Genomic DNA, 14,257 nt, shown 5'->3' with positions numbered 1-14,257 from the left:
CATTTGACATGATTTTATTCGGGAAAACCCCAGGAATTCATTAATAGCACTGCCATATCGATTCGATGAAGAATAACGAATTTTTTAATATGCTCTAATGAATATATTTCACGTTCGACCGCACGATGCCGTTTCATCTTTGCCGGATTTCGATTAGTCACTCACGCGATGATTCACAGCTTATGCGAAAAATGAAATTTTTTATTCCTCATCGAATCGATATGGCAATGACTCAAATACATTCCTTATGTTTTTCCGACTATTTTTTAACGAAGTTAGCTTTACATTATGCAAATCAATTTCTCATGTAATTTCCTTAATATTAGGATCCGAATTATGCTGCTTATGGGGCCATTTTCATCGGGAAAACAGAAGGAATCGATTGACGTCAATTTCGCAAAGATCTGATGAGAAATACAGAACATAGCATTCGTCATTAGTGTACAACATTGTATGGCCCTCCTAGACTCGAGCGTCGAAGGCCAGGAAATTCACAATCAGCCTGATGTGAGATTGTCGGCGCCGGCTCCTTTGACGATTCTAGCTGGAGAATCACCCTCTACATGCAGTACTACATACATACGTCTAGTGACTGCAGGCGAGGCCCGGTACTTCAAACGAATGTTGCGGGTTACAATGTAGGTACTTACATATCGTACAATGACAACAATTTCAGTTCGCATAATTTTCATTCTAAGTGGTACGAATTGATTATTAACGTTCTCCCGATAAAATGAGTCCAAGTATGACATAAAGCGCTATTTTTAGGATCATTGAAAGTTAAATAGGAATGTAGGTATGTACTCTACCGTTGTACACAATTCTGAAAATAGCCCGATTTATGTCATGTTTAGACTCATTTTCATCGGAGGAACGTCACTAATGAATTCGTACTATGTCCGGAAAGCTGTGATGAAAACTGTGTAAAGGGAATTTTGTAACGCGTGCGACATTTGTTTGAAGTACTGGGCGTCGACCACGATCTCTAGATCTCGGTACATCGATTCACTATGCGTGTTAATCTGTTATATTTCGTTGAATTCCAGATGATGAAGGACGGAGTAGAGCACTGTCGTACACAAAAAATGATGATGGGGATGATCCGTTCAAATGTAACCGCGCATATTTCGGTCAAATTTAACCGGGCACCACTTGTGACGTAAGTATTTCACTTTTACTTATATATGATCTGGTTAATAATTTAAACTGTACTTACAACGTCACCATTATAATCAGATATCATAATAAAAAGATCCATGGGGAAGCCTTCCTTGTTTCCTTTGGGCACTAACATATGCTGTGGCCATCCGCATCCACAGAAATTGAATTGTTCAAGAGAATCTCCACCAATGGGTCTATTCTCGTCTAAATTACGGAAGGTTCGTTCGAAAGGTATAGTTACCGAGGAATCTTTTGATTTACGCTCAATCATATTTTTACCTGCGCGAACTGCAATCAAATATAATTAATCAATGTATAATATTGGCAAGTTGTATTCTCAATAATTATGTAAAAAAATAAATAAGCTACAATAATTAATTTTAAAACATCTGTAATCATTTGTTTGTAATATCTTCACAATCTTAAAATATCGTACTATTATCACAGAAAAATGATGTTTTCATAAATACAAAAATAAATGTGACTTGAATATAATTTATGATAAATACGAAATAAGCATAACAAAAATTAATCTTTGTTGTAACATACGTGTGACGGAGAATTTGTCCATTTCAATCATTAAATTCTTCTGTTGTCTGAATGTAAAAGGTAGTCCACGTTCGTCTTCCTTAGGAGCAATGAAGATGCGAACGGTACCTCTTTGTGGTGCACTGTTGCGATTATTAACAGTAATAGTGTATGTAAAATCAGCATGATTTAAATGCGTGAATCTAGCGAGTACTGGTCCACGCGGAGTGAAATCAAGACCTCGGGAGAGATCTACGACGCTTTGGGACCAGAAAGTATTCAACACGTTGCGCTGATTATTCGTTGTCAATCTAATACCCTCCATTTCAATGCCTGGGAAATTCAACTGTGAATGCAAACAAAGATTATGTACATATATAAATATTGCCTTCATATTGTTGTTTTTCACATGAACAATACAATGTTTTTAAAGGAAGGTGGGTAAATTAGCAATTTTTCTTCTGTACCAAGGAATAATTAAATCAATTTACATATGTAGGTTTATTATCATATCATTAAGAACCATTCGACTTACTCAATGAACAAACACAATAATAATTGCATGTCACTGGAATATTAATACATTAATGCATTGATTCCTAACCTGTGGGTCGCCACGGTTTTTTCAGTTGTTTTTTTTTAATATTATTAAGTTAGAATTATATTCTGAAATAACAACATATCTTCAATGTGTTTTCTTTAGCTTATTAAATTTACCTTACTTTATATGGGGGGGGGGTCCCCCATATTTATTTGAATATTATAAAAGGGGGATCGCGACTCAAAAAAGATTGGGAAACACTACATTAATAGGAGTCAGGTTACACATTTTGCATTGTAAACTTAGAGAATGAAAAGTAATATATACTTGATCTCAAATATGATGGAAGCCGTTTCGCGCATGTAGACTGAGCTCACTGGCTCCGCAAAACCGGTCTAAACTCGTCGGTTAGCAGGTTCCTTCTAATATGACATCAAGACATACAGGGTGTCCGCGGGAAGACTGGACAGCTGGATATCTCCTAAAGTACTGAAGATAAAAAATTAAAAAAAAATATGTAATTGAATGGTTCGCGGGGCTAATTTATTAGCCGAGACGATTTTTTTTTCGATTATTATTTTAAATGATACGATGGTCAAGTTCGGTTTTTCAAATGGAACTATTTTTTTTGAAGACCTGAGTTGATAGTGCGTTCCAAGACAAATTCAATAAGCTTTAATGTATACACTTTATTTCCACTGGTTTTTAAGATATTGCGCTTGCAAAATTACTGATTTTCACTGCAAGAAAACCCTCTGGAATAGCAAGGACCGTGGTCGGTCTTACTGGCGCCACGGGTGGCATTGCCTGTTGAAACTGATACCTACCTGCCAAAAGTCTACGACGGGGTTCGCAGGCCCAAAAGCTGGAAATTTCTTTTCCGTCAGAAATGCTACTTAGGTATAGTGCCTCTGCGAGCTATAGTGACTTAGGTGTGAGGCCACTCCGCGGTGTCTTAACCGATATCCTGCTGGGTATGGGCCGCTAAACGTGACCTCTTGCAGGACTGTGTTTAGGGAAGACCAGGACAAAACCGGGGCCTTAAAGATTAAGTGTTACAATTTCGATTTTAATAAAATAAAAAAGAAATTGATTATCATTATTAAAATACATCAATTAAGCTTTGCTACTGGCTATAAAAATTATCTCATTGTCAGCACATATTAAATACAAATCCATTGTAGTAAGGTATATGTACAGCATTAGAACAGTTTTAATATAAATTATTTTATATTAACAACTTATTTTAAATTAAAATCACTGCATGCTTCAGGTAATTTTGGAGATTTTACCCTTTAGGACCCCGGTTTTGTCCTGGTCTTCCCTAAACACATTCCTGCAAGAGGGAGTAGGGGGCACGTTTGGCGGCCCGTACCCAGCAGGGTATCGATTAAAACCCCACTGAGTGACCTCACACCTAAGTCACTATAGCTCGTAGAGGCACTATAGGTACATCTGCGGTATCGAGAAGCGCACCGTTACTTTTATTTCGCACTTGCATCTGCGCTCGGATGGCCTGTTCTTTTGGGAGGGATGTAAGTTGGATTGGATAGGTTAGGAGGAGTGGAAGTTGCTAGACTAAATTTCAACGATAGGGAGCAGATTGTATCAGAACCAATCCAACTTGCATCCCTCCCAAAAGAACCGGCCATCCGAGCATAGAAGCAAGTGCGAAATAAAAGTAACGGTGCGCTTCTCGATACTGCAGATGTACCTGACTAAGTAGCATTTCTGAAGGAAAAGAATTGTCAAGCCTTTGGGCTTGCTATCCCTAACCCAGACCTTTGGCAGGCAGGTATCAGTTTCAACAGGCAATGCTACCCGTGGCGCCAGTAAGACCGTCCCCGGTCCTTGCTATTCCAGAGGGTTTTCTTCCAGTGAAAATCAGTAATTTTGCAAGCGCAATATCTTAAAAACCAGTGGAAATAAAATGTATATATTAAAGCTTATTGATTTTGTCTTGGAACGCACTATCAACTCAGGTCTTCAAAAAAAATAGTTCCATTTGAAAAACCGAACTTGGCCATCGTATCTTTTAAAATAATAATCGAAAAAAAATCGTCTCGGCTAATATATTAGCCCACTCGAACTATTCAATTACATATTTTTTTAATTTTTTTATCTCCAGTTCTTTAGGAGATATCCAGCTGTTCAGTCTTCCCGCGGTCACCCTGTATAACTATCACTATATTACACATTAGCAATTCATTAACTAATTCCAAATTGTGTAACACCATTTCTTGTTATTTGCATTAATATTTTACACTACTAGTAGAGAATCAAATTATACATCCCTTATTTTATTATGTTCTATTTTATTCTTTCTTGTAAAATACATATTTCATATTATGGAATATATTCACTAACCTGTTGTAGGTTGTACTGAGGCAGAGTATTTTTATATTCCTGGAAAACATCGTCAACAAAAGCATGCCATCTGTAGAAAATGGGGTCCCTCATAGCAGTTGCTGAGTCACCCATGATTCCAAATCTTTCCTGAGGGCAAATGAATAGAATCTTAATAACTTGCTCTTCTATTCCGAAACCACATTTCTAAACTCAGTGCTTTTAAGTATTATTAAATAAACACTATGATATTTTCATTCTAATCTTAGCTCTATAAATTGCGTTCTATTCTGTTAAATAGTTATTAATAATGGTATCTAGAACTCCTAGAAGCATTCGTCGTATGTATCCGCGCCGCCGAGACAAAGCGATCAGAGTGCGTGAGAGAGAGAGGGAGAGAGAGGGAGAGGGAGAGAGAGAGAGAGAGAGAGAGACTGCGAGGAACGATGCGATACCACTGTTGCAGGGCGCAACGCGACACTAAAGAGTCATCCAGACGCTGATACATGTTGCAGTGAAACATTGATACATGCATCATAATACAGGTTGCATGAAACTTGCACCTTGCTCACGCACCTAGCTGGTGAACAAGAATCCAGTTCCGCTTCTGATGCTGAAACACGCAAAACGATTTACAGACGTAGCACCATGTATCATGAAACCTGCATCATGATGCATGTATCAACGTTTCACTGCAACATGCATCAGTGGCTGGAGGACCCTTAATAGGCAGACGACACCAAGAGGCGTATTCGACGCTTCCAGCGGGCGTTCGACCGAGAACGCCCGATAGCGCCCGACAGCGCCCGAGAATGTGAGGAGAGCCCGAGCGGGCTAGAGAGTCGTCGTCGTCGATCAGCGAACGTGTGACTGATCGATCGTGTGACGAATCGAGCACGCAACGAGTTAAACGGCTAGAGCTTGGAACGCAATTGTGAACGTGGGGCGAAGGCGTGGGAAGGGTGGTCGGCCAGACCACCATCCGTATGATCGGTTTGTATGGAGTTAAGTGTGTGAGTTCGGTTATTACCGAGATCCTCTGTGCAGGAGGATCCTCGCGGAATCGCGCGAATACGATTTACTTCAATTGTATCTGTGTTCTCGTAATAAACTGTTTTCTTTCGTCCTTTAAACCAAATAACTGGCATCCAGCCACCCACGCTCCTACAATCCAAACAATAAATATAGCGTCCAGTAGACAAAGGATGTCCGTACCCGTAGGGCAGGCCTGCCCTTTAAGGTTGCCATTCCATTGTGCGGCCGGCGACGGTCCCACTAGTGCAGGGTTTACTACAGGGGGGCCAAGCTTCCCTCTTACGAAAGTTGAAGCAGAGTTTGTAGTGCCTCCTACCAATGAGGTGCGTACTAAACTGTGAATGTGTGAATTGGTGTGAATCGGGACGTATGTGTATGTGTATACGTGTAATGCACCGTTTACTTTAAAACCTGTCCACGGATCGTCGCGCCAGCGACACGTATGCAGCAGACAGAAGGATAAACATTGAAATTGAATATTTCTTCTTTTCTTAGGAAAAGAAAATATATTCAATTTCTTTGTATATCCTTCTATCTGCTGCATACGCGTCACTGACGCGACAATCCATGGTCAGACGGCCTTAGAAAGGGTAAACCAGGGAAAGTGAGGACACTTCCTCGTGTCTGCGCCAAACATTTCTAAATGACGACGGTCGTCATGGTAACATTTCACCAACGTCGAAAGGTTGTGTGTCGTGCTCACTGATACACGTAGGTATGTGTGTGTGATGTACCTAGCGCCTCCTACCAATGCGGTGCTAACTAAACGGGAAAACTGCAGCCAAACAAAGACGGCTTGGTCCCCCTGGTTTACTAAATGGTGGCTCACGGGCACCTCCGCCTTGCTGCCACACTGAACGGCCCCCTCCATATCTACCAGATTCTGACGATCGTAGTCGAGAAGATAAGGAAATAAGGAGGAATCCACTGCGATCGTCAGAGTCTGGTATGTATGGAGGGGGGCCGTTCAACGTAGCAGCAAGGCGAAGGAGCGCCCGGTGGCTCGCGAGTCACCAGTTAGTCAACCCTGCACTAGTGCAAGGAAGAAATATGTATCTGTTTCTCCCTCGCACTAGTGGGACGAGTATTCTCGCCAAGAAACTGCGGTTTGTGTTCCCGACACAACCTACTCGATTTTTTTTCTTATGTGTATCCGCGCATAACTGCAATTTTGATGATCTTCTTTTTATTCAGAAGACGGCGATACCCCGGTGGTCACATTCTACACCGCGTCAATATTGGCTTAATACTTTGCCAGTACTGGTTAATTCAAACTTCGCCTCTTTACATAATTTGTATTTGATGTATTCTCGCATTTTAGAGTATTCCCGCGCGGAGTTGTAGACCCCATACAGGGTGATTCTCTCGCAGCGCCTGTCAAAGAGATGCCGCCTCACCAAATTGTATGGTGTTCGACTCTCGAAGGGATTGGAGTGCCTATTAAGAAGTGAGAAATCTTCGAGTTTCGCATTTCTCATCAGATCTTTGCGAAAACGACGCCAATCAATTCCTTATGTTTCGCCAATGCAACTGACACCAAGAACGACGTAATTCGGACCATAATGAAGGGAATAAGAAATAAATTTATTTACATGATTTCAAACTAACTTCGTTAATAATAGTCCGATTTACATTACATTTGGTATGGTTTTCATCTGAAAAACACAAGAAAGTTAACTTGAAATTATGCAAATTAATTTTTCATCTTATTTCCTTCATTATGGTCCGAATTACGTCGTTCTTGATGTCAGTTCCATCGGCGAAACAAAAGGAATCGATTAGCGTTGTTTTCGCAAAGATCTGATGAGAAATGCGGAACTCGAAGATTTCTAGGCACTCCACCCCTTCGAGGGTCGAAAGCCATAAAATTTGGTGAAGCTCCGCGGGGGGTTGACCTTGCCACGGGGTACCAGGCGGTATCTCTTTGACAGGCGCTGCTAGAGAATCACCCTGTATAACGAATTTGAGACATCCTTATTCTCACTTTTCAAGTCGATTATTTTTGGAATCTTCCGTTTCTATAAAACGGTTCTTTTTTACGAGCAGCTCATTTTGTAAGTTTACCCATATTTTTTTTTAAAATAAATGTGATTATATAACATTGACATTGGCTTTGATTACCACTACTTGACCCCTCGCCTGACGTGTCCTGCGTGCAGCGGTGCACGCGGGTTGCCTGCTTTTAGGCATATCTTTAACTGCTTATAACTAACAAACGAAGCCTCAACCGCAATTCCGTTATTCTTGATTTTCGTTTTATTTTGGTGTCTAGAATCACCCCTTAACTTTTCGCCCCCCTATAGACAAAGAACCTGTACGTAGAAAAGAAATTATTCTACTTCTGAATGCATGCATTGTGTATTATTACCATGATTCTAATTTAAATTTTTGAACAACATATTAAAAAATCATGAAATCGAGGAAGTGAACCCTTGTCTGTATAATTACCACATTTTCGAAACACATTCTCTTACAATATTCTACATGAATTGTAATCATCTGTACATACCAAGTAGCGATGGTCCGGGTCATGGCAATATGAAATAGCTACATGACCGAAGTTATGAATGTCGCCGTAAACGTTTGAATTGGGAGTCAATATGCTAGCTTCCATAATATTTCCTAATATATCAATTCCAGTTTTTTCAGTCAGCGGTATTCTTTCGCCTCGTGTATTGATCACAGATCCTGTGTGAATCGCCTCATAGATGCGGTCACGCCATCTTTCCATATCTTGAATATCGAAATCCAATTGATCCACTGGTCGATTGATATCTCGAAGAACAGCACCGCTGGGTCTAGCTGGCCATGTACGGCCAGCAACTATCGAATCTAACTTTGGAAAATATGCCTCAGGAATCGGTTCACGCCAATTTATGAAGCGCTTTACTCGTCCGAGCCGATTGCAGAAGCGTTCGCAGTTATATCTGAGAATGAGATAATTTAATTGTATTTGGGCAGTATTAAAATGTTTGCTGCTACAAAACAAAAATTAAATTACAAAATGAAATTGATGTTTATGTAACTCACTACTTTTTACAGAGCATGAAATGATTTACAGTAATTTTAAAAATTTTTAATCAATTTTACATTGTACTGATGATAAATATTTTTAGAACTAACATTCATACTCACCGAGCCATGATTTGTTCATGCATGTAGTAGAAAAGTTCTCCGCGTCGGTCTTTGTTAACTATATTAATGTCGCCCTCAAAGGGATAAACTAAATGCCAATGCCAGTGATGAAGATTGATTCCGATATCTTCTCTCCAATAGGCAACACGATGTTCTTCATCCAGATCTGATGCAGTGTAATCTCGTGGGATATCGATTGGTATCTACATGTAAAGAATACAAATTTCAAAAAACTTTTCCGTGTGCGTTACTCTATTTATCAAACAATATATTCTTTCTTTAACACCTTCACAATGTATGGGAACTATTGTGACGTTTCACTAATTTTCGCGCGTCCCAATTGGATTCTTCCCCACAAATCATTGCACGATTCCGCCACTATCCCTAAAAACACGACACCGCGGCCGGAGCTCACTTATTGTATAAATTACTTTATTGTACAAACTACTTTTGTACAAGTTACTTTATTGTACAAACTACTTTTGTACAAGTTACTTTATTGTACAACCTAACTACTGTACAACCTACTTAGTGTACATATTACCTTTGGGCAAGGTCACGTTATACTTTAAGGATTTATATCAGTTCTAACAATCGAGTCAGTTCTGCAACGTTCAAAGGAATTATTTATACTTATCATATTATTATATTATTGCTTTTCATATGATTGTATATTGCTAATGCTTATCGCATTTCATATTCATATACAGGGTGTCCCACTAAGGAGTGGACAGCGCGATATCTCTTAAAGTATTGTCGATAAAAATATAAAAAAAATAGGGAATTGCATGGTTCGAGGGGGCCCATTTATTAGCGCGAACGAATTTTGTTTTCGATTATTATTTTAAAAGATACGATGGTCAAGTTCGGTTTTTCAAATGGAACTATTTTTTTTGAAGACCTGAGTTGATAGTGCGTTCCAAGACAAATTCAATAAGCTTTAATGTATACACTTTATTTCCACTGATTTTTAAGATATTACGCTTGCAAAAACCGGGGGCGGTCTTACTGGCGCCACGGGTGGCACTCCCTGTTGAAATGGATACTTACCTGCCAAAGGTCTACGCCAGAAATGGCAGGCCCAAAGGCTGGACAATTCTTTTCCGTCAGAAATGCTACTTAGGTAGGTACATCTGCGGTGTCGAGAAGCGCATCGTTACTTTTATTTCGCACTTGCTTCTACGCTCGGATGGCCGGTTCTTTTGGGAGGGATGCAAGTTGGATTGGTTAGGTTAGGAGGAGTGAAAGTTGCTAGACTAAATTTCAACCATAGGGAGCAGATTGTATCAGTAAAAATAGTTCCATTTGAAAAATCGAACTTGACCATCGTATCTTTTAAAATAATAATCGAAAACAAAATTCGTTCGCGCTAATAAATGGGCCCCCTCGAACCATGCAATTCCCTATTTTTTTTATATTTTTATCGACAATACTTTAAGAGATATCGCGCTGTCCACTCCTTAGTGGGACACCCTGTATATTGCTAGTGCTTATTGTCTGTCCATACATATATTACTTCCAAGTACATATAGTACTTCCAAGTGCTACAAAACTCGCGTTCGTACCTAGCCTCCCTGCTACCACAGTGCTACGAAACACGCTTTCGTGCCTAATGTTCCCGTACAATCCCACATCGTCATTGTCCCCAAACATCGCCACCCGGGACGTAACAGTATCAAAACGAATATATTCATTAACATAATACCTAAACCTATAGCATGCAAGATATCATCTTCAAGATATCGTATATAAATTATTACCTTGGTAATTATTTAGAAGTTGTCCGTCCTCACCGATTTCAATGATTTTTGGATGTGTTGTCGGGGACATGATTCTGAACAACTTTTTCCTATACATGTTACCGCCGCTCGACGTTTCCGAGATATTCACGAAAAACTGCTACTACTACACAATGTATTCTGCAGGATACCTACGCGTATGTGGCAACGTATGCGCCAGCATGGGACAAAACAAATGACAAAGCTGACCTTCGTTTCCGAGATATTTGCGAAAAACTTCTTTTGACTTATTCCGACGCAATGCACTTTTCAACTTGCCCGGGGTATTAGTATTGTTTGGGGCTAGATTACTGCGGGGAACGCGTAAAACATGATAGCGAACCGATATGAGTCGGGGTGTTGACGGGCATCTGCAAGTTTCTGGTTCAAATCTCTAAACTCACATCAGTTCGCCATCATGCTTTACGCGCCCCCGCACTAATCTAGCCCCAAACAATACTAATACCCCGGACTAGTTGGAAAGTGGAATGCGTTGCGTCGGAATAAATCAATAGAAGTTTTTCGCAAATATTTCGGAAACAAAGGTCGTGCGGCGGTAACATGTATAGGAAAAAATTGTTCAGAATCTTGACCTTGATAATCCAAAAATCATTGAAATCGGCCAGGACGGAAAACTTTTATATAATTACCATTACCTTCATTTTCCAATTTATTTTATTTACTTTTTAAATGTTAAAATGCTTTATATTGCGCTGTATATTTTATAGAATAATAACCTTTAGTTGTTTTACTTATAAGCAATCCTCAAAGGACAAGTGGCCTACAAATCTGCAGGGTGTTAAAAGAAATAAGACATAGGTATTTGGGATTTAAAAATTTAGGAATCCATTTGATAAGGACGGAAACCGGTGCGTCCCCCGAGGCACGCTATGCAGCCAAGATGGTAGCTGCTTCACACAAAGGTGGCGCGTTATCCGTCAAGATAACCATCGGACAGCCCCTCAACTTTTTCAGGCCCGGGTCACACGTAAACTCAATTCCACAGGAGAACAGTTTTTTTCCGTGCAGCTTGTCGCCACGGCCCGGACTGCGTTGTTTCCAGCAATTGGTGAATTGGTGAAGTGCCAAGCAAAGATGTGCCTTGCTCCTTTCTTAAGGGTCTTGCAAGGGGTGCGTGCCACGTGGATGGGGATGCGTGCAGTGGAGACAGAGCCAATGACTAAAAGAAAGTAGGCGTCCACTGCGCAAAACCTACGAAAACTGGCAAAGACGATTCTCCCGTGGAATTGAGTTTGGAGGGGGCACTTATTTGGAAGGAGTGCAACGTCACAGTGGCATAGATAGGTTTTTCCACCCGGAACGGGATCTGCGCGATCTATGGACATCGGGAATACAGAGAAGAAAGTAATAGTTTCGACTTTTGGCGAGGGGAGTGAAGCAGCTTCGGGGGAGCGGGGAACACGGTCACGTGGTACTCTGATGATAGTAGAGATATTGAGGGACAATGCAGCCAAAGTATTTGGCCATATTAACTCTTCCTCTCAAAGCTAACGGGAAGACCATCTCTCGCTGCAGAAAGGATGGTTGAGATATGATTTTTTTTATAATTTTTGTTTATTTTTTATTTATTATTATTATTTTATTATTTTTGTTCATTTAGTTTATTTATTCACTTTTGTATTCATTTGCCTTGCTAATCGCCAGTAGGTAGTTCACTTTTTCTTCGATGTCTTCGTTACGTGTTTAGCGTAAACAAATTAAATATCAATAAATCTGTAATTTTATTCACTCATAAATAATTTTGCTTTATCTTTTGTTAATTTGCGACGAATATTTATATGAGTGGTCTAGGCTAACGACGAAAACCATTTCTCCCGGCACCTCGGGAGAGGTGGTCAGATGTGATGACTTCAGTTTTCAACCTGATTTACAGTAAATATTGTCTTAAAGCAAATATCGACCAGTTTTTCTGAATCAGCATAAAATTTTGATCATAGAGGTTCGTTCTGATAAAATAAGTAATGTCTATATTAGTTTTAATAGCCATTTTATATTAGGTCGACGAGTCTCCCGGATTTACCCTATCAACGGAACTCAAATTTGTCCGAATTGCGTCGTGTTTGGTTTCATTTTTATTAGAAATATCTCATCCATACGTTGGAAATATTCTCATTTTGTTAAAACAAAACATATAAAATTTTATTCGTGCTTGTCACGCATACTATTTCTGTGGAGTACCTGCCGGCGGATGGTCGTAGAGGGTCGCCTGTTTACGAGCAGTCCCACAATCGAAAGGGATAGCAAGGCCCAAGTTTCATGGATTCGAAAAGGGACAAGAACGAGAAAACAGCCGATATTCGTTACAAATGTTCGAGCCTGGTGGATCACCGGATTTTGTTCGCGAACACCCTCTCTCCACGTCTACCGTGACCATCCGGAAGATTTATTGCCTATTAGTAGGGTCATTTGTTAGCGAACACTGTTATTTGGCGTCCACACCGAGGCGAACAGCGTGTTAGCTAACATGTTCTCGAGAAAATGTTTTTGTTCGTGTACGCCTTGGTGGAGGCCCGGGGTCACGCGCCTGCTTCCTTTTCCAATCTTTCTTTTGCGCAGCGTGCCTTTTGTTGTCAAGGAGACCGCGCGACGCTACGAAGGCCACCTTGACGGGCTAGCCGGGCCAGCGTCTTCACTAGTAGCGTCACACGGTATCTCTGACAACGCGGACGAGAGTGGGAGAATCCCGTGTGTATGCGTACATGACCTTGAAGAGCGCTAACTCATAGTGGTAGAGAACTATCGATAGCTTATTTGTGAACTAATCAGCTACGCTACGATCTTACTAGGTCTATCTCACGTCATTTCTTTCCCACACGTAGGGAATTGCCTGGCAATTCCGGTAAAAACTGAACTGATATTACGCAGTACTGCCCACAGAATTTGCAATCTATTCCATATTGCATAATAAATATCAAAACCATTTTTATTCACAAATGTGATTCTACAGGCGAATATAAGTCGAAAATTAAGAGTGACGAAATTGCGGTAAAGGCTTTGCTTTCGGGAAAATTGACTTTGAATTTCACCGAAATACGCGTGCATATTAAGCCGGATCCAGACTTAAATGAATATACGTTGAGCAAGGCTGAACGCGCACGAATATTCTGATGTAGACAAGTGAAACGGTAGCCAGGGTCACATGCTTCTACGTCAGAAAGGGTGAGCGTGAACGCATATGCTAGTGTGGACGTTTCATTCGTGGCGACTCGACGCATGCGACCCGACTCGCGAATGCCGACGAAGGCACATTGCCTGAGCCGACCGTTGTCGGTTTTCTTCCACACATCGAAGGAAGTTTGGAGTGTATTGCGTGCAGCGTGGAATATAGAAACAGATGTGATACTTTTCTAAAATCCTCGATGTTTCGGATTTTCATGATATTGAAATATATGGTAGTCCATATGCAATTAGGGAGGGTTAAGTCCTCATTTTTGCAGATTCGAAATTATTTGAAAAATACAAATCTTCAAAGTTATCTGCTTTCGGTGATTTTTACGAAACCCACCTATAGAAATTAATTTTAATGACTTAAATTATTGAAGGTATGGATTTGCGTCTTTTTTGTTTAATCATGAAGGAGGGATCTATGTGAATGAATTTAATCCATTGCTAATATTGTCATAAACAGTTAATAAAAATTCTAAAAATTACTATATTATAGACTTTAAAGCTCTATTTTACTAAATAATTTGTATTTCTTTTCTTCACTACA

At 40.1% G+C, this 14,257-nt stretch overlaps 2 protein-coding genes across 2 annotated transcripts in view; both read right to left on the bottom strand.

Annotated features, from left to right (window-relative positions):
- LOC143374151 (uncharacterized) overlaps positions 1–6,414 on the bottom strand; it is a 232,093-nt gene extending 225,679 nt beyond the window's left edge. The window contains exon 1 of the mRNA XM_076822079.1: positions 6,226–6,414. The gene's annotated coding sequence lies outside the window, so the exon portion shown is untranslated. The remainder of the gene's footprint in view (positions 1–6,225) is intronic.
- LOC143373927 (phenoloxidase 1-like) overlaps positions 1–14,257 on the bottom strand; it is a 54,403-nt gene that overhangs the window by 9,587 nt on the left and 30,559 nt on the right. The window contains exons 4-8 of the mRNA XM_076821649.1: positions 8,747–8,949; positions 8,121–8,538; positions 4,598–4,726; positions 1,711–2,035; positions 1,217–1,449 (exon numbers count right to left, since the gene is read on the bottom strand). Of these exons, the coding sequence (XP_076677764.1) occupies positions 1,217–1,449; positions 1,711–2,035; positions 4,598–4,726; positions 8,121–8,538; positions 8,747–8,949 (1,308 nt within the window). The remainder of the gene's footprint in view (positions 1–1,216; positions 1,450–1,710; positions 2,036–4,597; positions 4,727–8,120; positions 8,539–8,746; positions 8,950–14,257) is intronic.

This window comes from Andrena cerasifolii, chromosome 10 (genome assembly GCF_050908995.1).
Source record: "Andrena cerasifolii isolate SP2316 chromosome 10, iyAndCera1_principal, whole genome shotgun sequence".
Lineage (NCBI taxonomy): Eukaryota > Metazoa > Arthropoda > Insecta > Hymenoptera > Andrenidae > Andrena > Andrena cerasifolii.
Note: the sequence above shows the minus strand (reverse complement) of the source record. Positions and strands in the feature narration are given on the sequence as shown.